The sequence below is a fragment of the Clarias gariepinus genome, chromosome 3 (genome assembly GCF_024256425.1).
Source record: "Clarias gariepinus isolate MV-2021 ecotype Netherlands chromosome 3, CGAR_prim_01v2, whole genome shotgun sequence".
NCBI lineage: Eukaryota > Metazoa > Chordata > Actinopteri > Siluriformes > Clariidae > Clarias > Clarias gariepinus.
The window spans coordinates 34,063,462-34,088,894 of NC_071102.1; the positions used below are offsets into that span (position 1 = coordinate 34,063,462).

Consider the following 25,433-nt stretch of genomic DNA (forward strand, 5'->3'; position numbering starts at 1 on the left):
ACTATTTAGTCGAAGTCGCATCAGAGTTTATTGAGGAGTTCTTAGAATTGTTGTAAAAATGTTAAAAGACAGTTTCCCGCTTGCTATCGTTTGCACGTTCATAATATCCTAGATGAGATTTTCAGGCTGTCTATTATAACTTATTATAATTTAATTAATTTAAATTGTAAATGGAGTACAGCCCTGTCGAGTGTTCTTGTTTGTCATTTTGTTTATTAATTTATTATCTCCGATTATAAGACACAGTGTAGGATTTGTTACAGAAGCCATGCTGGATAATGTTTAAGAGCCTTTTGCTAAAGTCAGTTTTTCCCACATGTATGTACTTTACTTTGACAGCGGTGTTTAGGGTGAGGCCTTGGAATTTTTACACGATTGGAAGATTGACTTTTGCCAGATTGATTTTTAAGTAGGATTTTGTAACAAGTGATTTTGTAGGATGTAAGTCATCATTTTAATCCTGTCAATTGGCTTCAATCTATTTTTCCCATTGTTTAGTTTCGTGAAGGTATGCTTGTGTAAGTCAACACCAGCCGAGTCTCCAAAACAGTCATGTTTACAGCAAACACCTCTCTGATTTGCTGAAGTGCCTCGTGTTTTTCCCCCTTGAAGTGACGCAACATTCTTTGTGGTCAGTCAAATAGTTCATGCCTATAAAAGGCAGCTGTTATCAGAAAGCATCAAGTTTTCTAGTTCCTCTAGCGTGTTTGGAGACGCATATATATATATAAAGTTTGCGTTCAATCAGAAGTGACTTCTGGGATTTACAGCCCAAACTACTGAGCAATGCCTTTACGAGGAAGAGCTTTCTCTCAGCCTGGAAAAGACGGTGTGCTCCTGAACCCCAAAGTAGCGGTGGTTCTAGCTCCCCGATCTCTGTCTTCCAGCTCCCGCTCGGTCGTAGAGGACCATCTGTCATGTCCAGTCTGCTGCGAGATCTTCGCGGACCCCGTGGTCCTACGTTGCAGCCACAGCTTCTGTCGCACCTGCCTGAACAAGTTCTGGAGCAAGAAGTCGCCCAAGCGCGAGTGTCCTGTGTGCCGGAAAAGGTGCTCACTGACCGAGCCCACCCTCAGCCTCGTGCTCAAGAACGTGTGTGAAACGCTGGTGCAGGAACAGAAGGGATTAAACACTCCGCCCTCGTCGCCTGGCACCACCGCCAAGTCGATGGACTTGTGTCCTACTCACAGAGAGGCACTCAAGCTCTTCTGCCACGATGACGAGGAGCTGCTGTGCTGCGTGTGTCACACCTCCAAGAAGCACCAAGGCCACCGTGTGTCCCCCATGGAGGAAGCGGCGCAAGACCTTAAGGTGAGCGATACTGTGTGACCGAAATTAGTCTCTGACATTAACAAACCCCTACAATGTTGACCTTTATTCTGATGCGGGGAACAACAGGGCATAACGATACTGGTAATGTCAGCTGTCTAAACGGCTCTAATTCCCACAGCGAACTATCAGACGAGGGAAAGGACAGGCTCTATGTTCAGGGAAACTACAAACACTTTTGACATTTTAATTAGGAAGGGGAAAAAACCCTGCATATAAACATGTCTTCACTGTATCATTTTGTTAGAGTCATCGAGAAAAACAAACCATGTAAGAAACACAGTACAACATGTCAGCACTTAATAATAATCATTACTATTAAAAGAAAAATTGACTTAAAATTGAACATTACACACATTTCAATTCTAATAAAATAGATTTAACCAAATATAAAGTTCTTGTAAGGAGTAAAAGTCAGTATATTATGCTGTATGAGAAAACAATCTGCGACAGTTGATTTGCTGACATGGTGTTGTTTTGACCCTAAGGTTGATTATTTTCCATAAACTTTAACCCATAAATCCTGAGACAAATTCATTTACAGTATACCACAGCAATTTGCTAAAAGTAATTCAAAATTATGGAATTTTATGCATTTACAGTTAGTTTTAATGTTAAACATGAACAAAACAAGTTTTGTGTGTGTGTGTACTTTTTTATAGTACAGGTTATCATAGACTTATAGTAGTCTTTTCCATGGCAAAAATCTCTCTCTCTTTTGCTTTCCTCATTTGTGAACATGATATTTTTTGGTTAGGTAATGCAACACCACTCAGCAGTGTAGTGAAATAAAAGTACAGATATTTGCCGTCCTATTGAACAGAGTAAAAATTCATTTAAGTCATTTTATTTCATTTTTTTGTTTAACTACTCAAAGTTATGTCTGTCATGAGTATATCTGAGAACTTTACAGCTTATCCGCTGACACAGGAGATTTTTAATATACTTTTACTTATAGAAAACTTTCATGTTTTTAAAAATCCATTTATGTGGCATCTTCACTATAAGTAGGTGCTATGGTAATGATAAGACATTAAAACGAGGGGTTTGCAGCCACGCTACTATCAAAGCCGCTGTTATAGAAAAAATAATCAACACCCTCTGACTAATCAGAGTGGAAAAAAATTTAGAAAAGTCCACATGTGTTCAGTGTGTGTGTGTTTTCATCCCCCATCATTCCAATCCATGTGTTTTTACAACAAGCTGAAAAGTTGAACCCAAAACACGCCAGGTATAGTGGTGTTTTTCAGTTCAAAAATAGTTGATTTTAGAACAGCTGATTACTAATTACTGATTACGGTTTTGCATAAGAGTTTTAAAATCTGTTAATTCTTGATATAAAATATTTTTTTTACTCTCTAGTTAACAGCCGAAGGTACGAGTTGTGTGGCTTCATATGTCATGTGGCTATATATATATATATATATATAGAGAGAGAGAGAGATAGATAGATAGATAGATAGATAGATAGATAGATAGATAGATAGATAGATAGATAGATAGAGATAGATAGATAGATAGATAGATAGATAGATAGATAGATAGATAGATAAGCATAGTAAGATACAGTATATGTTGATCTTACATATAGTTAGCATACATAGGGTAATGTAAAAGCTGACCAAAGTTAGTAGTGCAAGGCTAAAATGACTAGAACATACAGTATATAAGGAATATATATAGAAGCATATACAATATGAGTAATAATATTATTAACAGAATACTGCCTGGCAAACTGTTTTTAATATAGAAAGTAACTGAATTTTTTTTTTTATTACATAAACGTTGGCACGCAGTTCTATTTTTGAAATGTTCTTACTAAGAACTGTGACATGACAGTTATCCAGTTATCCAGTTGTCTAGTTATCTAGTACCAGCTGGTTACAGGTGTAAAAACTTGCATTAAAAGCTCAAAACAAAGCTCAAACACTGTTGTCTGGCGGTTCAGGGGGCAGGGATAGCTCAGTTGTTAAGCCATTGCACTACTTTATGGAAGGTTCCAGATTCAATTCCCAGATCTGCCAAACTTCATTATACAACTTCTCAGCTGTATAATGAGATTTGAAAAAAGTTGCTCTGGATAAGATCGACAAAATACAGTAAATGTAAGATTTGAAGTTCAAATCCTGGCCATGCCCACAGCCATCTAGTAGTGGCCTGGTGTTCCAGAGAGGAAGAGTGTTCCTGGTTTTAGAGAGGCTAGGGTGGCCCATGACACCTTTCTTCTGTTAGTCAGAGGGACACAAGCTCATACATGCTGAAGTGGGCGAATAGCACTTTTCATGGGATTCTAGTGGTCATACCAGTCCATGTTGTTGCATGAGCAGTAGTTTGATACAGTTGACTGTAGGTCTGTATTCAAGACCCAACTGGTGGGTAAAGATTCACTAGGACCAAATTAAGGAGGAAATCAGTGAAACAAAGAAACTTTCTATGAGCTTTTAAAAAGGTTTTAGGTTATAATTACTCATTGGAAGATTCTGAGTTTAAATCTCAGTACCATCAAGTGTCTCTTTGGATCAAAAAATTGGCCAAACGGGTAAGTGTAAATCAGTTAACTGTTTGCCATCTTGGACTGAAAATTAGGCCAAGCCAGAGCATGCTCGCTAGTGGTTGCTTTAGCAACTTTAGCTTAATTGTGTTTTCCTGCTCCTTTTTAGGGGGAGTTGAAGAGGGAGGTGGTGCCAATGAAGAAAAGTCTCAGACGGCTTTACGAAGCCAAGCAGGAGCGTGAGGACACCATCGTGCACATCAAGGTAATGATGTAGAGCAGACAGAACTTTCCAGGATGTTAACTAAAGCCAGGTGTAATGAGGCTGAGAGATGGATGTGAACGGAAAGCAAAAGAGTGGCAATCAATCAACCGCAATTTGCATCTTATTTGCTGTTTGTCAAAATTTGTAAAGGCATTTAGGTAATATACAGTGATGTAAGGAAAGTTTACTAAGCAATTTTACACTTAGTATTAGTTTGTGAAGCTGATGTATAAGAATTCTCAGACAAATACAAAACAATTAGCCGAGAAACACTTTTGTTCCAAAGACAAAACCTCAATTTTACCGTTATAACTGCTTAGAATAAAACATCAATCTATGTTGTTTATCAACAGGTGAATAAAAAGAAAAAGTCTAACAGATGTGTGATGTTTGTCGTCCATTTGGACAGAACCAACGGCAGCAAGCGGAGAAACAGATCAGAGAGGAATTTGCAGAGATCAGGCAGTTCCTGGAAAAACAGGAGTTGGCGAGGATCGCTCTCCTGGCTGAGGAAGAGGAAGAGAAGTTGCTTTTAATGAAGAAAAACACAGACAGGCTCTTGCGGGATATTCTTATGTTCTCTCACGCAGTCAGAACCATAGATGAAGAAATCTCTTACAGTGACCCTGTGTTCTTGAAGGTGTGAGACCTTTTTTTTTAGAATCAAATTCAATAGAATATAACATTGCATAATAATACTAATAATAATACATCTAAATTCTACAGATATATATATATACAACAAACCTTGACTGACGGTCAAAACATTTTTTTAAAAATTATAATTTTACTTCTTGTGTGTGTTTTTTTATTTACATTTTTAGCACTACAAAAATATAAAAAAGAGGTTAGTGCATATTTGATAACTTTGTATATAATTATCCTACGTTTATTGTAAAACTACTGTCTCTATATAATGAATCTATTGTGACTGCAGGACGGATTTAACCTTTAATGAACCCGAGAAAGTTCCAGCTGCTCTCATCAACGTGGCGAAACACGTGAGCTCTCTGAAGTTCAGCTTGTGGGAGAAAATGCAGGCCATGGTGGAATACAGTAAGCTTCACCACACACACTGGCACATGCCCATAGGTCCGATTTTTAGATACAGCATCACTGACTGACTGTAATTTAGTTAATAAAATATTATAAACCTTGGCATTTTGCTGGGCAATTAAACATTGTAGGACATGCTGTGATTGGGTCAAAGCAGTTTAAACTGGAAGTTTTATTCCATTTTAAGACTGCGCAGAAACTGATCTACTTAATACATTGTATAGACAGTTTGTTTTAAATGGATTTAAACTGTGGTTTACTGTATTTGAGCCCCAGGCGAGTGTATGACTTGGATTAACGCATCATAGAGTACAGACACTTCAAAAAGGTGTAAAAGAAATAAAATTAAAGGGAAATAAATAATACATTTAAGAATAAATCTAACCAGATTGTGTGTGTCATTGGGAAAGCTGTTGATAATTTATTAATAAGATGTAAGACTATTTTTCAATTCATGTCACGTTATAACGATAACGCCTCTTGCCCACTTCTTAGCTCCGGTAACTCTGGACGCAAACACGGCCTACCCATGTCTGACCCTGTGTAAAAACCTGATCCAGGTCAACAACAGCGGCACGATGCAGAAGCTTCCTGACAACCCCGAGCGCTTCGACCACTTCGTCTTTGTGTTGGGGTCAGAGGGCTTCAACTCAGGACGACACAGCTGGGAAGTGGAGGTGAAGGACAACAACGACTGGGTCATCGGCGTGGTGAAGGAGTCCATACCCAGGAAGGGGAAAGTCTCTGGAGGTCCAGAGGCAGGCTTCTGGACCATCGCTCTATCAGATGGCGTTTACACAGCCATGACGTCTCCACCAACGCGGCTGGACCTGACAGGCCATCTTGAGAGAGTGCGCGTGAAGCTGGATTACGAGGCCGGGGAGGTGAGTTTCTCCAACCCTCTGAACCTGAAGCCCGTCTACACCTTCAACGTACACTTTACTGGAAAGATATTCCCTTTCTTCTGCCCCGGCGCCAACATCAACGGCAGCAACCCGGGTCCTTTAAAGATTTGCCCTTTTAAAGTAGCTGTGTGGAACAGCGCCAACTGGTGACCGACTGGTGACTAGACATAATATTCATGTATTTGTTCTTATGTACATTGTAATCAGAGTCAAAGTCGATCTTATTTTATTCATGTTGTGAATACTAACCAATAAACAATATTTATAAAAACTATAGTGTTTTTAACACAGAGCAAGAATAAAATTTTACTTAGTTGTTAAGCACACAGCTTTAAACTTCTATCAGGATTCGCCTCATACTGTAGCTTTGGCAAGAGTAATCAAATTTTTTTTTTTAATGATTTTTTATGCCACAAGCCTTTTCACTTCTATAAAAGTATATAAGTATAAATAAAAGTATAAGAGTATAAATTTTCAACACATTTTTTATTTATCGCTATAATAATTTTTTTTAATAATTTCAAAGCTTTAAAAAATTTTTTTCAAAGCTTTCATAATTCTTTTAATGATTTTTTTTTATGCCTCCAGCCTTTTCACTTCTATAAAAGTATAAAGGTATATGCAGTAAGAATCTATAAAAGTATACATTTTCAACACATTTTTTTATTTAATGCTATATTTTTTTAAACAATTTCAAAGCTTTAGGTCACATGACCAGCAAGCTAGCTAGACACTCATGTAGCCTACATCAAGCTCATATATTAGGGAGTGAGTTTAAAGTCAGTAGCTCTATTTCTTGTCAGTAAGCCTTTTAAGTAGTAAATTTCACTTTACTCACTTTTATTTCGATGAAAAACTACTGCAAGTTTGTAGTTTTGAGAATATACTTTGTTTCCAGTAGTTTATTTAAGTTACAGTTATGTGCCTTGCAGGGTATTTAATGTAAAAAAACAACATTTTGCGCAGTATTAGTTTTATTGTGTGGCAGTGACTGTCTAGCCGAAGGTGCATGTAGATCTGATATAATCTTGTTCGCTCTCCAAACAGGAAAAGAAAATCTGCTCCTGATAGGAGCAGGAAATTAAGACCTTCCTAGGAATAAATACGGTCATGTCATTCCACACATACCTAAGACAAGAATGTACTGGTCCAATGGTGAGGGTTCTCATCTTGGCTTTAGAAATCAGGAAACGCTGATAGGCGCTCCAAAATCAGGTCTCTGTTAAATACACTGGAGAAAACCTTGCATACAGCAGTAGAACTTAAAGAACTTAAAGTTCAGGCAATTGATGCAGCATGTGCATGAAAGATCTGTATAGTGTGGGTTTGTGTCTTGGATGCATTTTTACCTTACATAGTATGTTTATTTGAAAATAAACTGAAAAAAGAGCAACTTACATTAAGAGTCTCAAGAATATAATTTTCCGGGTTATTCTGTAGGCCATAACAGAATAGAACTTTAAACATTTGGTAAAATGTTTATTAAACTTAATTAAAACCCAATATATTGTCATATGTTTCCACATAATACACACAGTTCTATTGATTGGTCCACTAATACACATTCCTTTAAATTGAATACTCAATCGCCAGCAGTGGTCATGTGACTAACTTCTTCTTCTTGAAAAATTCCTCAAAACGTTTTTTTTTTATGTTTATAATTACCTTTTTTTTTTTGCATGTCTTAAGAATAATAAAAACATTGAAAAAAAATCCTGAGTTAGTGTGTCATAATTTATACAGGAAAAAGTAACGTCTGAAGGTGTTGATTCACATTATCTCCAGTGTTGGCGCTAATAAGGGCTGATATCTTCTTGGTTGTTCTCTAACATGTAAGTGAAGACTAAATAATACAACAAAAATGATAATGTAATAACTGGCAGGTTGTTGGGGCATTAGACGAGTCAAACACTGTACATTAGAGTACCATTAGAGGAAAAAAAATGATCTTATGATCTTATGCTTACTGTCTAAGTAAATGACAAGTAACAACTCACTCACATATCATCTATACCGCATTATCCTGTATTCAGGGTCACGGGAACCTGGAGCCTATCCCGGGAGACTTAGGGCACAAGGCGGGATATACCCTGGACAGGGTGCCAGTCTGTTGCAGGGCACACACACACTACGGGCAATTTAGGAACGCCAATTAGCCTAATCTGCAGGTCTTTGGAAGGTGGGAGGAAACTGAAGTACCCGGAGGAAACCCACCAACAACAGGGAGAACATGAAAACTCCATGCACACACAGACGGGAATCGAGCCTGGCTGGGAATTGAACCTGGACCCTGGAGGTGCAAGGCGACAGTGCTAACAGCTACACCACTGTGCCACCCAAGTAACAGCTGTATTTAACTGTATACATCTTTAATATAAATAAGAAGATACACTGCCTAGTTTTTATTTCAGTCACCTTCAGCTCTGATTACAGAACACAATGTGGGCGCCAGTTTATGCGTGAAAATGATTCCTCATGCTCCCAGAACCCCTCTTTCACACTCTGAGTCCTGGAATATGCCTGTGCCATCAATAAATTAAAACTGCTCTGAAATAGGATCAGTCTGTACTCATCAGACCGCACAACATTTTTAAATCGCTTCATTTTTAAATTGCTACTAAAGCCTTTTTAGTCTGATGAGTTCCACTAAAAAGTGATATTCTTATGGACACACATGTTTAGTCCCAATCCTGTGGGTTCTCATCACATTGTGTGTGTGTGTGTGTGTGTGTGTGTGTAAATGCTCTTCCTGTCACTATTAACCATAGCTCTTGTTTTTACTGTTCATTTTTACCATGCAACTTTACCAAGTGTTTACACACTCTCCATTTATGATTTTTTTTTTTAACCACATTTCTACCACAAATTTCTGATCAGCAAACAATTTAAAACTTTATTTTAAAAAGACACCGAGCTATACCACTGCAGAACATTTGTAATTCATAACAGTATTTGGAACAAATTCATTATTCAATTTATTATCCAAAATCATGATCCATTTAATTATTTATTATTACTTGTTCATCCCCAATTTAGCTTATTGATTTAAAGGGCTTCTCTATACCATTTAATTATAACATGTTATGTTTATATTATATTTTTCAGTTGAAGGATATATATATATACACTGACCTAAAGGATTATTAGGAACACCTGTTCAATTTCTCATTAATGCAATTATCTAATCAACCAATCACATGGCAGTTGCTTCAATGCATTTAGGGTTGTGGTCCTGGTCAAGACAATCTCCTGAACTCCAAACTGAATGTCAGAATGGGAAAGAAAGGTGATTTAAGGCAATTTTGAGCGTGGCATGGTTGTTGGTGCCAGACGGGCCGGTCTGAGTATTTTACAATCTGCTCAGTTCCTGGGATTTTCACGCACAACTATTTCTAGGGTTTACAAAGAATGGTGTGAAAAGGGAAAAACATCCAGTATGCGGCAGTCCTGTGGGCGAAAATGCCTTGTTGATGCTAGAGGTCAGAGGAGAATGGGCCGACTGATTCAAGCTGATAGAAGAGAAACTTTGACTGAAATAACCACTCGTTACAACCGAGGTATGCAGCAAAGCATTTGTGAAGCCACAACACGCACAACCTTGAGGCGGATGGGCTACAACAGCAGAAGACCCCACCGGGTACCACTCATCTCCACTACAAATTTTTAGTTTGTTGCTACAATTTGCACAAGCTCACCAAAATTGGACAGTTGAAGACTGGAAAAATGTTGTCTGGTCTGATGAGTCTCGATTTCTTTTGAGACATTCAAATGATAGAGTCAGAATTTGGAATAAACAGAATGAGAACATGGATCCATCATGCCTTGTTACCACTGTGCAGGCTGGTGGTGGTGGTGTAATGGTGTGGGGGATGTTGTCTTGGCACACTTTAGGCCCCTTAGTGCCAATTGGGCATCGTTTAAATGCCACGGGCTACCAGAGCATTGTTTCTGATCATGTCCATCCCTTTGTGACCACCCAAGTAACCCATGGTTACTTCCAGCAGGATAATGCACCATGTCACAAAGCTCGAATCATTTCAAACTGGTTTCTTGAACATGAGAATGAGTTCACTTTACTAAAATGGCTCCCACAGTCACCAGATCCCAACCCAAAAGAGCATCTTTGGGATGTGGTGGAACAGGAGCTTCGTGCCCTGGATGTGCATCCCACAAATCTCCATCAACTGCAAGATGCTATCCTATCAATATGGGCCAACATTTCTAAAGAATGCTTTCAGCACCTTGTTGAATCATGGTCGTTAAGACCTTAACAGCTTACAGGAAGTAGGCATTTAAGGTCACAGTTCTAAAAACGCAGGACACTAAAGAGACTTGTCTACCGACTGTGAAAAACACCCAAAGAAAGATGCCCAGGGTCCCTGCTCATCTGCGTGAACGTGCATTAGGCATGCTGCAGGGAGGCATGAGGACTGCTGATGAATAATTTGCCATGTCCGTACTGTGAGACGCCTAAAACAGCGCTACAGGGAGACAGGAAGGACAGCTGATCATCCTCGCAGTGGAAGACCACGTGTAACAACACCTGCACAGGATCGGTAGATCCGAATATCACACCTGCGTGACAGGTACAGGATGGCCACAACAACTGCCCGAGTCACACCAGGAACACACAATCCCTCCATCAGTGCTCAGACTGTCTGCAATAGGCAGTCCATGAGGAGGAGATGCACTGCAGTACTTCAAGCAGCTGGTGGCCACACCAGATACTGACTGGTACTTTTGATTTTGAGCCTCCCTTCATTCAGGGACACATTGTGAAACATTTTTAGTTTATGTCTTATGGTGTTGACTCTTTTAGTGTTCATACAAATATTTACACATTAAGTTTACTGAAAGTAAAAACAGTTGAAAGTCAGAGGACGTTCATATATATATATATATATATATATATATATATATATATATATACAGGATAGGTTATACACTACTGTGAGTAATACCTCATTTCTTCATAATAAATATGAAAAATGTAATACCTTCAGCAGCAACCTCATTTCCCCTCTCATCTGTTCCAACGACTCAGTATTCAGCATCAGCACTATAGTAATCACCAGCCTTATCATCTGCACCTGTTAGATGTTTTGGTGCTTGAATGATTCATAGGTCACTGTGTGGCTTAGGAAACAGAACTATTCATATAAAACTGCTCAGGTACAGGGACTGGACTAAAAATAATGAGAGACAAAAACCTGCCAAAAATCAGAGCCAGAAAAGTCCTCCAGGAAGCCTCAAGAAATGTTCGTCAACACTGCATTAAAAATACAAGAAAGTCTGGCACTTTGGAAGAAAAATATGAAGAAATTAGGGAGGGTGGATCAGGACTTTTTGCACAGTACTGTATTTATTTTAGATACAGACCAGTGCTAGAACAGGCTGTCTTCTATCCTGCAGTAGACGGTATAAATTGACTGTGACCTAGCATGTGAAATCCATTTAAAAAAAAATTCTGCATCACATTAGGTCAAAACAGAGAGAAAATGAAATATTGCATCTGTGACAAATTGTAACTAATAGTGCTTGAAAGCATTAACTGGAGTACCATTAGCGGTGGGGTGAGGATGAGTCATCTCCGGTGTTTGCTGGATGAAGCACTTGATCAATCTGTGTAAATGCGTCTATTTGTATTCATAAGCTAAAAGGGTGTGACGGCCTTAAAAAGATGCAAACTGTAGGCGTGGAATCGAGAAAAGCAAACACGGAAAATTTTATTTTTGCTTCTGAAAAAATGAAGGCTATTCTCAATTCATTTAGAGCTTCCCAGTGAAATTTCTATAATTATTGTTTAGTTTTGTTTTAATCTTGAAGGTTGCTTAATGCTCATTTTTCAGAGGAGTGATTTAAACCCATGGCTCGCAGTAGTATTTAGTATTAATTTTATATCCATACATTACAGTGTAAAGAAACTGATTAAAGTGTTTACAAATGTTTCTAGACTTGTAATAAAAAGATCATTTTAATAATACCTTTAAAACACACTGGCTGGTTATAAGTGTAATGTGCATGAGATCTCACCAGTTGCTTTTTTTAAATTAATGGATTGATGTGGCATGGTAAGAGTCCAGAGGAGTCTGTGCAGTGCATGGGTGTGGTCAGAGTAGGTATGGTGTTATGCAGTTCTACACAGAGCAGTAGTATGGGGTTAAAGCAGAAGACCCTTCTGATTCAGCTATAGTGACTCATCTGGTCCTTCATCAGTAGCTATTCTTTTCACAATGAGACTCGTAAAAGGCAGTGATTTTGTGTTTTTTATATATATTATTTTATTCCGTATATAATGCCTTTGTGTGTGAATGGTGGTGAATAAAAGCAGCTGTAGCCTGTCGCCAGCAGGAGCACAGCACAGTCTGGGTATATGGCGATTCTGGCATGCAGGCTCCTCTCTGGGCATGCCAGTAACAACACGCTCGGATGATAGGGGGCAAAAACGATGGTTAGGCAACAGGGTTAAAAAGCTAACTAAAGAGCTAAATACACAATCCTTATTGAGGTTAACATCACAACACAGTGAAGACTGTTGCACAGAAATGATCTGAAGTGTAAAGAAACTGAATTAATTACAGATGTAGAAGTTTCAACAGTCTTGTTTGAGAAGAACAAAACAGACAGAGAGTGAAATAAAGTTCACTTATTTGATTCTTTGCCTGTGTAATAAGCTTCTGTGTCCCCGCTGTGCTTCTGGACCACGCTGAAACGCCACAGGGAGCCGAACAAGCCAACCCATATTTGAAACGTATGATATCCCTGCCACTGGGTATAGCAGGAAAAAAGAAATGAAGAGAGGACATAAGGGATGTGACGGGCACTCATGAGACAACGTCAGAGGAGTTCTGTTTCCTTTAGCAGACATTTGGCAATGTTGTTCCTTTGGCAGTCCAGAATGGATTGGCAGTGTTGGCTACTGAACATACATTTACATGCACGTAGACTAATACAAATTATGGACTTGCGTTTAAATGCACTTACGTGGCCTCGGCTTCCAAAAAACAAAAACAATGCATAAATAAAACGTTTCTGGTCCATGCATTCAGCAGTCTTCTGGATAAAAAAGAACAACTGACTAGAATCAGTTTCAGTTCACAGGCCAGTCTTCTCCGGTCTCTTGGTTCTCTCTCTCTCTCTCTCTCTCTCTCCTGTATACACATACACACATACACACGTCCAAGCTGCTGTGTACTTGTGCTGGTGTGTGTTCAGAGGTGAGTGCTGTCCTGCGTGTTGAAGCGGTGGCGATCCGTGTCTGATTTGCAGACGCAGGGCTTCCGACCGCTCCCCTGGTTAGGCACCAGAGACAGAGGATCAGGTCGGATCAGATACCTGCAGAATAAATACAAGATTATGATGCATTTTTTTCCCCCACACATTGGTGTTTGGAAATGCTAATTGGCTCAAACTGGGAGGGAACTGAGGCAAACTCTGTGCACACACACCATGTGAGAATCAAACCCAGAACCTGGAGGTGCTAGGCGACAGTGCTAACCACTAAGCCATTGTGCCGCCAATAATATTAATATTAATAATAATTATGATGGTTGCTAAACCAGTAATGGGATTGATATATTTATGACGCCGCTTTCATATACTCACACGACATCGTGAAGCTCAAGCCGCGTGTCAGGTGAGGGGTTGATGAGGATGTAGGAGAGTCTGTTGCCCTGATCAGTCATTCCATCTTATACCAGACAGTATAAAAATGAAGTGAGAGAGAGAGAAAAAGGGAGAGCACCATTAATACTGAAACAGGACAGAAAAAGAGAGCACACTTCTGAAATCCCATAATGCCTTAACATGGTCATGTAGTGTAGGAAAATCGCCTCTGAACTTAAACCTGAAATAGAGGACCGACTTTAAACCAAGCCTCCTCGCCTAGCATCACCACCTGACCTCATGATGCTCTTTTTTTCCCCCTGGTTTCCCCCCTGGTTTCCCCCCTAATTTAGTTGTGTCCAGTTCCTCCCTGTCACTAGGGGGCTCTCACATTAAGGCTACTACGACCACTAAGTCGGGACTATCATGTTTTTCCTCCGGACCACATGACGCCAGCCGACCTCATCTTTTCGAACTGCGCAAAGATGCACCTGATTGGCTGTGGCGTCGTGATTAAGGTGGGCGCACTAAGTACCTCTCATCCCTCCCCCCTGAGAGAGCTCGGCCAATCAGCTCTCTCTAGACCTCCGGCTGCGAGAGGTTACAGCATCACCCAGGAATCAAACTCTCGATCTCCTGATGATTGTGTGAGCACTTTAAAACTGACGCCATTTAGAGGCCTCATCATGCTCTTCTATCTAAACGGACAGAAATCCTCACAGCTGCACAAAATCTAGCGGAAAGCTTTAACAGAAAGATGGAGCCTCAGCAGCAAATGAGTGACCATTCGATCAGGTGTCTACATACATTTGGCTGTATCATTTTAGTATAGAGCACAAACGTCACGAACCCTGCTCTTGAGAAAGAAAAAGGCCTGAACAGTCACACTATGGCATTTCTACAACAACAAACTTGTGGGAAATCCCATTTCTCACACACACACGCTTACTGAATCCAGTTGGCGACAGTCCGAGGTGCTTCATGCGTGTTCGGACCAGTGCGTTGAGCTCCTGCCTCTCCGAGCGCCGGAACAGGCTGAGTCTCTGCTGTGTGATCCTCTCGGCAGCACTACCCGCTCCCTTGGCACCACTGGACCCCCGTCCGCTTTTCCGGCTCAGCCGCCGTGCCCACTGCATGCTCTTCCTTCTCAGCAGAGGGTGGTCCATGGTGTGGGAGGATGTGGAGGAAGAGGAGGGTGGCTCAGATGAGGTGGAGTTGCGATGTGGACCAGAGCGATAGAGCAGAGGCTCCCGCAGCTCCCGTGTGTCCTCGTAGTCCTCTACTGTGATGGACACCTGAGACTAAGGAGCAGGAAGCACAGTTCTCAGTGAATCAAAGAAATTTGTAAGATTTAGGATTATATTTTAACATGCTTTAGATTTAATCAATGTCAGATGTGGAATTATTGCTCAGATGCTCAAATGATCAGTTTTTCGAAAAAAGATTTACTCTTATACTGTACATATGTTGAAAAGCCATGCATGATTTTTTTTAAAAATAGAACCAAAATCAAGGGTAATATTAACATATAGACTGGTTTCCCCATATTTGTCAACTGCGTAAATATCATTGGGATTTGTGTTAGTGCTTTCTGAATGCTGGGATATAAAATGAAATACATAAACTAAAGTAGAACATAACTGTGACTATCTTGACATCGTGTTGTGCCGGATTGTGGTGTGGTTTTGTGTGTTGCTGCAGGTTTGTGCACCTCAGACACGGGGAGTTTATGAGCCTCTGTGCGGTAGATGCCGATAGGAATGTCTCCTGTGGACGAGCAGAGCTTCTGGTACAGCCGGCCATAAGTGCGAATCCACAAGTCCTCCTCTGTGATTTTCATCTAAGAGCATTATCATCATCACAGTCATTATCGTCATCACCATAATCATTATAATTACAGCCATCATAATCATCACTGTCATAGTCATTAGCAGCATTAACATGACCATCACAGTCATTATAATGTCAGTCATCTTCATAGTCATTATTTTGATTATCAGTCATTATTACATAGCATAACATAGTCACTATGATAAATCATCATATCCATTATCTTCATTATAGTCTTTATCATGATTACAGTTCTCAGAATCACAGTCTTCCTCATTGTCATGATCGTCATCATAGTCATTATTACCATAGTCATCATCATTATTGTGGTCATATCCATTATCTACATCATTGTCATTATATTCAAAGTCATCATCACAGTCATTATCCTTATCATCATAATTATAACTGTCATAGCTATTAGCAGAATTAACATGATTGTCATAGTCATTATGATATCAGTCATCTTCACAGACATCATTATGATTATTAGTCATTATACAGTCATTATCATTATAATCAATCATCATCTTTGTCATTGTAATCACTCATCAACATATCTATTGATCCATCTTTATAATTATAGTTATCATAACATTCTCATTATTGTCATTATTGACAATTATAGTCATAATTTCCAATATCTTTAATATAGTCATCCTATTCATTATTATCATCATAGTTTTTATCATCATCCTCATCATCATCATTATAATCATAACCATCACCATAGTCCTTATTGTGACCATAGGCATTATAATTACAGTCATCATACTTATTACAATAACAGTTATCATTGTCATAATTGTCATCATAGACCTATAATGATGACAATTATAATCATATAATGGTTATCATAGTCATCATTATTGTAATTATTGTGACCATTATGATGATGCTGCTGATGATGATGATTGTGCTGATGTTCACACTCACTGCACACAGGAAGCCTGAGCCAGGCATGGAGTCCAATCCCAGCAGTAATCTGGTGATGGAGATCATGTAGTCCTTCACAAAGGACTTACACACACATAACAAACGACAGAGAACACTTCATTATCCAGTGTATATCACTTTCTGCTCTGAGCTCATCACATGAACACGTGAGTGTGGATTACCAGCTCGCCTGTTACCTGATACAGCAGCGTGTCCAGCATGCTGACACTGAACACCTTCCCAGCGGCGAAGGGCAAGCGGAACATGAAGACCAGGTTGGAGCCACGCTCTCGCTCCTTCTGCAGAGCAGGGGACACAAATCACACCCCGGTTAGCTTACAGCGATTGCCAAAACACACACACTACTAGTGTGGCATGATGTTGAGGCTTTGAGTTCACACAGCTGTAGCGGCGAGTGGTGAGACGAGACTAACCTTCTCTAGTTTGGAGAGGGCGAGTGAGTAGTGGTCTTTCACTCTGAACTGCATAAAGCGCATGTTGGCTGGGTGCGTGAGTTCTGTGATTATGCTGAGAGCTGGGAAAAGCCTGTGGGGTAAAAGATTTTATTTACTTAGGTTGCTTAAATGTCCAGTAAAAAACTGGTTAGCCAAAAAGAAAGGGGAAAAAAAACCTCAAGCCCTCTACACTGCTTAGCAACTGTTGCTATGTGCCGTTATCTCAGTCTCGGAATTTTAGATGGATTTTAAATTTGAAGCTTTGGATCTAGTCCCACCGTGTGCCTCCAGACATCCAGGTGACCCAGATCCAGTTTTCTCCATATTTCTAAGCCAATGACCAATTCATACCTACATTATTTCTCCTTTTTATTCATAGAGGAGGGCAACGTACACAAATCCTTTACTTGGATAGAAATAAATATTTCCTCGGTAAAATATTACTTAAGTAAAAGTAGAAGGTCTCAATTTACTTAAAGCCTTTATTTGTCAAATAAACTATACAGCACAGTGAAATTCTTTTTCGCAAATTCCAGCGTAACTGGGGTCAGAGCGCAGGGTCAGCCATGATACAGCGCCCATGGAGCAGGTAGGGCTTTGCTCAAGGGCCCAACAGCGGCAACCTGATGGAACTGGGGATCAAACCACTGATCTTCCGGTCAGTAACTCAGAGCCTTAGCCCCTTTGAGCCACCACTTTTGGTGTCAGTTTTGCAAACCTACCAAGCACAGAGAGAACATGCAAGCTCAACGCACAAGCAAGTGCGACTCCAACCCTGGAGTTGTTACTCATTTCGGTATCGATATCGAAATCAATGTTGATATTGGCAAATACCAAAAACATGTCTGCAACAGACAAAACAGTATATGAGCTAGTGGCTACTTAGTCTTAGCTAACTAATACATCTACTTGCTTTGTGGAAATTATGATGTGCAAAACAGGTAAAGCCAAAGTGCTCACGGCTCTCGGGATAAAAGCGTTTCTGTCTGAGGGCTGTAATAACATCCTGCATGCTGCTCAATTATTAAAGAGGGATTACACCAGATATCTGCAGGTCATGGTGTCACATCTATGAGTCACACATATTAGCCAAATGTGCTTATACTCATTTCCGGGTACATTTTTTGCCCACATCAAGAGATAAAGAGGTGATCATTCATACACATCGTTTATAACCAGCACCTGAAAAGAGTCTGTACGTTGACGATGGTTTTAGCATCGGCCATGTAGTCCTCCTCGGCGATCATCGAGCTCTCCTTATCTACCACCACCATGGTGTCTGCGAATGTCACGCCGCAGCGCAAAAGACTGTCCAGACTGCACACACACACACACACATACACACAAGCACATTTTATAGTCAGTAACGGAATAACAAATTTCGTATTAAAGAGAAGAAGTGGATAGAGTAAAGAAAATGCCTGAGGCTTGTCTTACTTATCGATAGATCCCACAGTGTAGAAGACCATGGGGAACCAGCAGATAGCCTCGAGGAAATCTGCTTCAGGTCTGATAACAAACATGAAGTAAAAAAGTATAACTCATTAGTCTGGCTGGTTTGATCTATACCTGCTGAGAGACAACTCGAAGCGGTCGGTTAGACAGCCATGTTTGGTGAGATTAAACCTACTAAGATTTAAAAAAAGAAATCAGTTTTCTCCTCTGTATTGTATATACAGTAAGAGTATATACAGTACAATATTATAAAGTTTGATCTGTATATGTTTTTCTTTTACTCAAACTACTTTTTTTTTCCAATTTACTTTTCCCCCAATAGCTCAACCTCTGTTTTTATTATTTGGCCATTGCTGGGATTTGATTTCACAGAGATAGCATATAAATTGTACTTTGATTGGATGATGGTGTGTGCTCAGCCTGTTTACTTTTGAAGGCTTTTTGAAAACTGGACGAGACACAGGCTCACTTTTAGTACGTGTTTTATCCTGGTCTGGATTGCCAAGTATAACAATGCTGGGTGAGCAAGCCGAGTTACCACAATCCAGCCTACAACTCTGATCATGTTGGCTTAACAATGAACAATTTAAGTATTCCTCAAAATTTTATACTAGTCCAAAGATTGATCCTACCTCAGTGTGCAATCACAAGCTACCCACTTATCACCCATCATCTATGCCGCTTTGTCCGGTATTCAAGGTCGCAAGGGGCCTGGAGCCTATCCCAGGAGACTTAGGGCACGAGGCAGAGTACACCCTGGACAGGATGCCAATCCATCACAGGGCACACACATACACACACTCACACGCTATGAGCAATTTGGGAACATCAATTAATCTAACCCACATGTCTTTGGGGAGGAAACCCACCAAACATGGGGAGAACATTTAAACTCCATGCACACAGAGACGGGACTCGAGCCTGGTCGGGAATCGAACCCAAACCCTGGAGGTGCAAGGAGACTAACCACTACACCACTGTGCCGCCCATCACAAGCTACCATTGTGACCAAATTGAAGATCATGTTGCCAAGTTCAACATACTTTCCACAAATGACCAAAAATATCAGGTTTTGTGCATGATTGAGTTTTTCACATGAGCCTTAATAAATGTCCTTTGTGGCATTTCTACTCAGAAGTACTTTACTCAAATAAATATCCAAATATATACAGTAAACAGCCTTTATATATACACAAGTACAGACTGGTGTGCTCACTTTACATTGTTTTAACATCATAGGTTAAAATTACTGTACATACGGCAAGGTTTTATTCCCGTGTGGGTTTAAAATGGAAAGGTTCTTTAATATTCAGACAGTCTCACTGTAGCACTGTTGAAATGCAACTGATATAACAGGGATAGAACCCCAAGTGTTTCTTAAAAGCGAAAGAATCATAGGTTAGCTACATTAGCAAGCAAGGTACTTAATGTTTATCTATTAATGCTATCTGTGTGCCTCTTGCATGAATTTGAGCCATCTACGTTAGGATGTTATATTAAGGGTTTCAGCACAAACCAGCATTCCATACCCAATAGATTGGTTACTACTGAAACCTATAAGTAATCCCCCCCCCCCCCTTTTTCAAGCAAGTACTGTAACAGGATAGAAAAATGAACTTTTTCAAAGGGGCAATGGGTTGTGGCAGGGCAGTAGCTCATTTACATTAAAGCTACTGACAGTGCAAACATGTTTACAGGTATGTTCTGAGCCGGTAAACTGCTAGAACTTTAAATGAACTATTTTGGGAATCCATAAGTCCTATGTCAATTTGTTAAAAAGTAGTACTGTATAACATGTGACCTTCAATAAATCCAGGATATGATTTTCCAAACGTACAAAGTAGTAAAAGTAGATAAAAGCATTTGAAAAGAAAAAAAGAATCTTAGCAAAACTATAGAAGTAAATTTCTGACAATAAACATAATTGGTCTGATTTTGGCTACATTCAGGTTAAAAAGAAGAAATTATGCACCTTTTCTAAAAAGAAATTTACTGCCTCAGGAAGGCATATACCCAAGAACAAAACTACAAACAAAACAATACTTTAAGACATAAAATGCTCAAGGTAGTTTTGAGGAACAGATATGGCCTTATATAGTTATATCTTTTCTTTAAATCTAATTAGAGCTCAGTTTCTCCAGACTCGCCGAACAACGAGATTAAAAAAGTAATAAAATAAGCGAAAGCTGATTATCTTCAGCGTGAGGTGACTTAAACGACCACCTGACGTCTTTTCCCCAATGTCTCTGATCAGATTCACCAAACTGACAACTGCAGCCTTTGCTATGAAATCCTATCTACAATCAGTAAATGAGAAACATTGAACTGAATGACTCAGAGCTTTATTGCGTCTGATTGCATTAAAAGCCCGTCGTGTGCCGAATCACTTTTCCTTCACAGGTAAAACCGTGACGATTAGGTTTCATGCTTAATGTGGGCTGATGCAGCGAGACGGACATGAGGTCACGGGTGGAAAGTGGAAGCGGTGCGGTGAGGAAAGTCAGGATGCAGGTCTTATCCATGAGGCTTGTTTATACTGTGGAGGCCTAATTGAGATGTCACTATCATTAGCATGTTTAGCAGTAATGAACTTAATTGTGAAGAAGTATGGGAACTAATTGTACCAACAAAAAAAAAAATGACTATATTTAATTGTCCATATTAGACACTACAGTGATCTCATATAAGGGAAACCCTTCCTGGTTTTATGCTCAGCTCTGCTGTTCTATGGTGCAGCTGGGCTTGGAAGTAGCTTGTTTACATTAATGGTGAAATAATTGAAGCAGTTTGCATTATCTGAAGTGGATTTCAGCTGGACCATTAACACACACATGTACACACAGGTCAAACACATTCATACAGTTTAAACAGTGGCAAGACTTAATAATGTAAGAGTGTTTACTGAAATGCTAGCATCAACTAATGTTAGCCACAATTTAATAAAAGCTTCTCAATTACAACCCTATAAAACTCCTAACTTTAAAATAACTTCACATGTTCTTAAATTTATTAACCTCATCTAGGTTACCAAGGCTATTTAAAAAAAAAAATCAGTTTGAGTTTGCTTTACATTTTGAATACCCACAGGAAACTAAATGGATGCTAGTTTTATTGGGTGAGAACAGGAAAAAAATTCAACATACTAGCAATGTTTTTTTGTTTTAGCTTTTATCATAACAATCCCTCATAAAATGTTAAGTGTGCAAATCATTTAGCTAGGTTAGCAACAGAAACAGGTAGTGATGTTAGCAACATGTTACAAAAGTATGTAAAACACTACTGTACTTTTTAGTAACTAGTAATATATTGAGACTTATACACTTTTTTATTTTATTTTTAGAATTCTATGACCTATAAAGTCTCTCAGCAGCAGGGTTTAGAGTTCAGTCCTCTGATTTCTTGACTCGTTTGCACTGGCCAGCCTTCACATTGTTTTTTTGTGCACCGTTCTCGGGTACACTTGCACCCTCAGATACAGCAGGTGGCAGTATTCACCTACTTGGTTTGTGAGCCACGGTTAAGAAAATCACCAAAAAAAGAAGAGGAAGGAAGTTTGATTTCACACTATGCTCAATATTATTGTCATTTTGGGGGAGAAATTTCAAGAGCAATGCCCTCGTTAGCCTTCCGACTTTATCAGATATGGATTTCTAGGTCAGAGAATGAGATGGCACTGGTGACGTTGCGTCTAAACAGCGACCTACTTCTATTCTCGGTTTCCGGCTCAGTTCGCGGAATTATGGTGATCGCACCATAATCCTGGGCCCTAATGTGAAAACACCCTAAAAAAAGGGACTTTTTCCTTTTAAAAAAGGCACAGCAAAAAAGGAAGCACAAAACTACCAAGCTCTTTAAATAGTAATTGGAAACAGTATTATCTTACTTTTTACGAGAATGTAATGTATTATTTTCATGGAAAATAACTAGTAATACTTACTTTTATAAGTAAACACATGATGTTTATTAGCTAGCTAATCAGTGTGGTGTGTAAATATGCGAATAAATGTGTGGGATTTGCAGTATTACCTAAATCAAACTAACCTCTAAATAAAACATGCTATCAAGAAATACTGATATCTACAATGCATTTTTTAAATGACCTAATTATAAACGCATAAATGTTATTTCCAGTACAAACACTTCTATTTTCTTTCTTTTCATCAAATGCAATATTGATGTCTTATTCCACTGGCAGATAAATTACACTGAGGTCATTTCCCTGATGCCATGGGTTGTGACTCACATGCTCTCCAGCAGGAGCACTATAGGGTTTAGCTCCTTCCTGGGTCTGTAGTATGCTCGCAGAGGCACGATAAAGTTGTAAAGCCCATTACCGGCGCTTTCAGCCGACACGATAATGAGTTTGTTCTTGAAACCGTATGAGCGAGCGTCCTCATAGGGCATATGAGGACACGCCTGGGACACGGGGAGAACAAAGGAGTAAAGAAACATACATTAAAAGCTGTATTCAAAAACTTTAATTGAACACAATTAAATCTGGTTTAATGTCTAGGAATAATCAAGTCACTCGAGAAGTTGCCATTAATTAACTAAAATCTTAATAAAAAAAAAAAAAAGACTCACCTTATCCAAGCAAAGGCAGCAAAAAGGCATCTTCTCCTGGAGGAGGTGGCAAAGGGCAGGAGAGCTTCCAATGTATGGGGAATTCAGGGGATATCCCTTTACCCACCTGCTCAAAGCACACACACAATTGGTTTTACTGTGTTTGCACGTTCATGTCTTCACTGAGAAACAATCTCAATACATTTAATCTTATTCCTATGTTTAAAACCATCGCCTACTCACTCGCCCTGCGCTCCCCACCATTGGCCCTTGTGCTCCCCCCGCTCCGCCACTTCCTCTTCCTCTTCCTCCTCTTCTTCTTTGCCATCCTCTCCCCCCTCGTCCTCCGACTGGTCCCCCAGCAGGTCAAACGTAGGGCTGTGGACACCATCTACAAGTTCCAACACTGGAGCAATGCTGTGCCTCCTGTCCTCACCCGAGTCACCCATAGTGGGCGGGGCCAAGGTGTTCCCACCACCCACTTCCACGCGGGTTCCGCTGCGTCCAGGTCTGCTTGTACTCAGAGCCACGCCTCCTGGGCCAGAGCCTTCAGGACTGCTGTCGCTGGAGTCATGGAGGTCTATGGCCACCGTGCCTGGAGGATAAGATTACAGTGGGAAAAATACAGACTACAGCAAATCACACCTCTAAGGCGGTTTTGTTTTGAACTTTTCAAAATTCATTTTTCAAAAGTTCTTTGGTATAAATCCTGGAGCCAACAAAATCCCTATTTCCCTAAATCTCCCTTATTCCAAGATATATGTTTGCATTTCTAAAGTGAGCTATAAGTTATTTCTAGATATGTGGCCCATTAAAGGAGTTCCTGAGAGGCCGGTGATTCAGATGTGAAGCAGGCAGTCCAATCACGGCTCCAGGCGGACTGAGAAAACTTTCTACCTTGATGGCATCCAAGCACTAGTGAAGCACTGGGATAAGTGCATTAGTGTAACAGGGGTTAAGTTTTTACTCTCATAATTGTGTTCTGTAAAATCAAAAGTCCTACAGTGACCATACTGCCCCGTTTCTTCACACATCTCTGTGGTCACTGGGATGGTAGATTTTTTCATTTGCAGCCCTTTTCACTAGGTGGAGATGTTGTTCCAATAGACGTGTGAGACATCTTTATTATTTCTGTTGGCTTTGTTCTCCTGTCACTGTGGTCACGCTGAGAACGATCAGAACAATCTTCAACGTGAGTAAACGAATAGAATGTCTTTTACGTGTCTGTTGCCACTGATGGTTTTTACTGCTAAGAACCAAGATGACTTGTGTTATACAGGGAATATAAACTTACGCAATTAAAATGCTTAGCTTTAAAGATTTACAGTCCAGAAATAAAAGTTGGAAAAAAAACCCTGAAATCTGTTTCACTTCCTAATCATTATTTTTTGTATTAGCTACTATTTAATACAAGGTAGGAAAGCCACAGCTGGAGTGTGGATTCTCATGTCACGTCTCACTGCTGTACAACAAGGTGGGTTTCAATTACAATAAATACTTATATAAATGTTATATACTGTATATTATTTGTTCAATATCAAAAGTTTAAATGTGTGAAAAAACATAATACAGAGGTTATTTTGGTAGGATGTTGAGCAGATTTTTGTCTACTAAATTTTATTGGTACAGTAGTTTTACCAATATACACTATCACAAAGCCCAGATGCAGATTTACTTTCCTTCCTGAGGAAGAAACCTTGACTCAAAAAGGAAACCCATCCTTTTCTACATGGAGATAAGGAAAGACACACAGGACTAAGTCTGTTTAGAGTATTGCTTTAGTTTAGCTGTGTTTAGTTTACTGTGAAGTCCTTTCGAGGCCAATCTAGTTTTAGCTCTTTGGGTCCATTCACTTACTCTGATGATCAGGTTGTTTTTTAGAAGAAGGGTTTATTTCCTTTCTAACTTTGAAGAGGAAACCTAACTTAAACACTATGACGTTACATTCTAAACAGCAGTCCACGGTTTGGTACACCTGATGCGAACCGTACCTGAGAACAAATGGAGCATACTCTAGACCACTGTCCAGAAATGAACATAGGAGAGTTTTTTCTAAATAATTTTATGATAACCCACCAGCCTATTACGCAACACCAAGGAATCTTAGAGAGTAAGGGCTTTCTTTAAGACACATCTATTTCCAAACTGCTTCCCTCATTCACATATGTGAGCTTAGAGATGTACATACAGATGTGAGTGTACACCGTGATCCAAGTCTAGGTTTGCAACTCTAACAAAAAGGAAGAGGCAGAAGGTAACTCATGAGCATCCTGGGAGTCCCATCATGCCACTGTCAAGAAACCTGAGGCATCCAGTCAGAAACTAACCACGTTATGCCTATGTCCCAGGATGAAAACCTGGAACCAATTATTAGACTATCCATCTTTGTAGCTTCTTAAAGACAAAATGGTAAGATTTTAAAGTAATCTCTCTACATGTTTTTGCTCCCACCTTCACGCAGCATTTCCTCGGTTGCAGTCAATTTGGAAGAGAAGACGATGAAGGAATGACATAAATGGTAAAAATGTTGTGCACGATATGAC

General features: G+C 39.6%; 2 protein-coding genes across 3 annotated transcripts in view; one reads left to right on the plus strand and one right to left on the minus strand.

Moving 5' to 3' along the window:
- The first annotated feature begins 707 nt into the window (after positions 1 to 707).
- Positions 708 to 6,444, plus strand: trim35-12 (tripartite motif containing 35-12). Its single transcript, XM_053493013.1, has 6 exons — positions 708 to 1,311; positions 3,990 to 4,085; positions 4,495 to 4,725; positions 4,910 to 4,932; positions 5,023 to 5,141; positions 5,637 to 6,444. Exons 1-6 carry the CDS (start codon positions 787 to 789, stop codon positions 6,194 to 6,196), a joined length of 1,554 nt encoding a protein of 517 aa, XP_053348988.1. The 5' UTR covers positions 708 to 786; the 3' UTR covers positions 6,197 to 6,444.
- Positions 6,445 to 12,342: 5,898 nt separating this feature from the next.
- The window catches only part of LOC128518256 (potassium channel subfamily T member 2), a 110,776-nt gene continuing 97,685 nt past the window's right edge, over positions 12,343 to 25,433 (minus strand). For both annotated transcript variants that reach the window (XM_053491266.1, XM_053491265.1), the window contains 12 exons: positions 23,134 to 23,485; positions 22,912 to 23,017; positions 22,571 to 22,743; positions 18,310 to 18,381; positions 18,055 to 18,189; positions 16,852 to 16,963; positions 16,615 to 16,716; positions 16,418 to 16,501; positions 15,363 to 15,491; positions 14,601 to 14,952; positions 13,652 to 13,736; positions 12,343 to 13,381 (listed from right to left, as the gene is read on the minus strand). In XM_053491266.1, coding sequence (XP_053347241.1) covers positions 13,258 to 13,381; positions 13,652 to 13,736; positions 14,601 to 14,952; positions 15,363 to 15,491; positions 16,418 to 16,501; positions 16,615 to 16,716; positions 16,852 to 16,963; positions 18,055 to 18,189; positions 18,310 to 18,381; positions 22,571 to 22,743; positions 22,912 to 23,017; positions 23,134 to 23,485 — 1,826 coding nt within the window. In that variant the 3' untranslated portion in view covers positions 12,343 to 13,257. The remainder of the gene's footprint in view (positions 13,382 to 13,651; positions 13,737 to 14,600; positions 14,953 to 15,362; positions 15,492 to 16,417; positions 16,502 to 16,614; positions 16,717 to 16,851; positions 16,964 to 18,054; positions 18,190 to 18,309; positions 18,382 to 22,570; positions 22,744 to 22,911; positions 23,018 to 23,133; positions 23,486 to 25,433) is intronic.

What these genes read in the sequence shown, in the direction of transcription:
- trim35-12 (XM_053493013.1), top strand. Translation starts at nt 787, where the DNA reads ATGCCTTTACGAGGAAGAGCTTTCTCTCAGCCTGGAAAAGACGGTGTG. An exon ending in ACACCATCGTGCACATCAAG is followed by an intron (nt 4,086 to 4,494) that starts GTAATGATGTAG and finishes CCATTTGGACAG; the next exon opens with AACCAACGGCAGCAAGCGGA. An exon ending in GCAGGCCATGGTGGAATACA is followed by an intron (nt 5,142 to 5,636) that starts GTAAGCTTCACC and finishes CCCACTTCTTAG; the next exon opens with CTCCGGTAACTCTGGACGCA.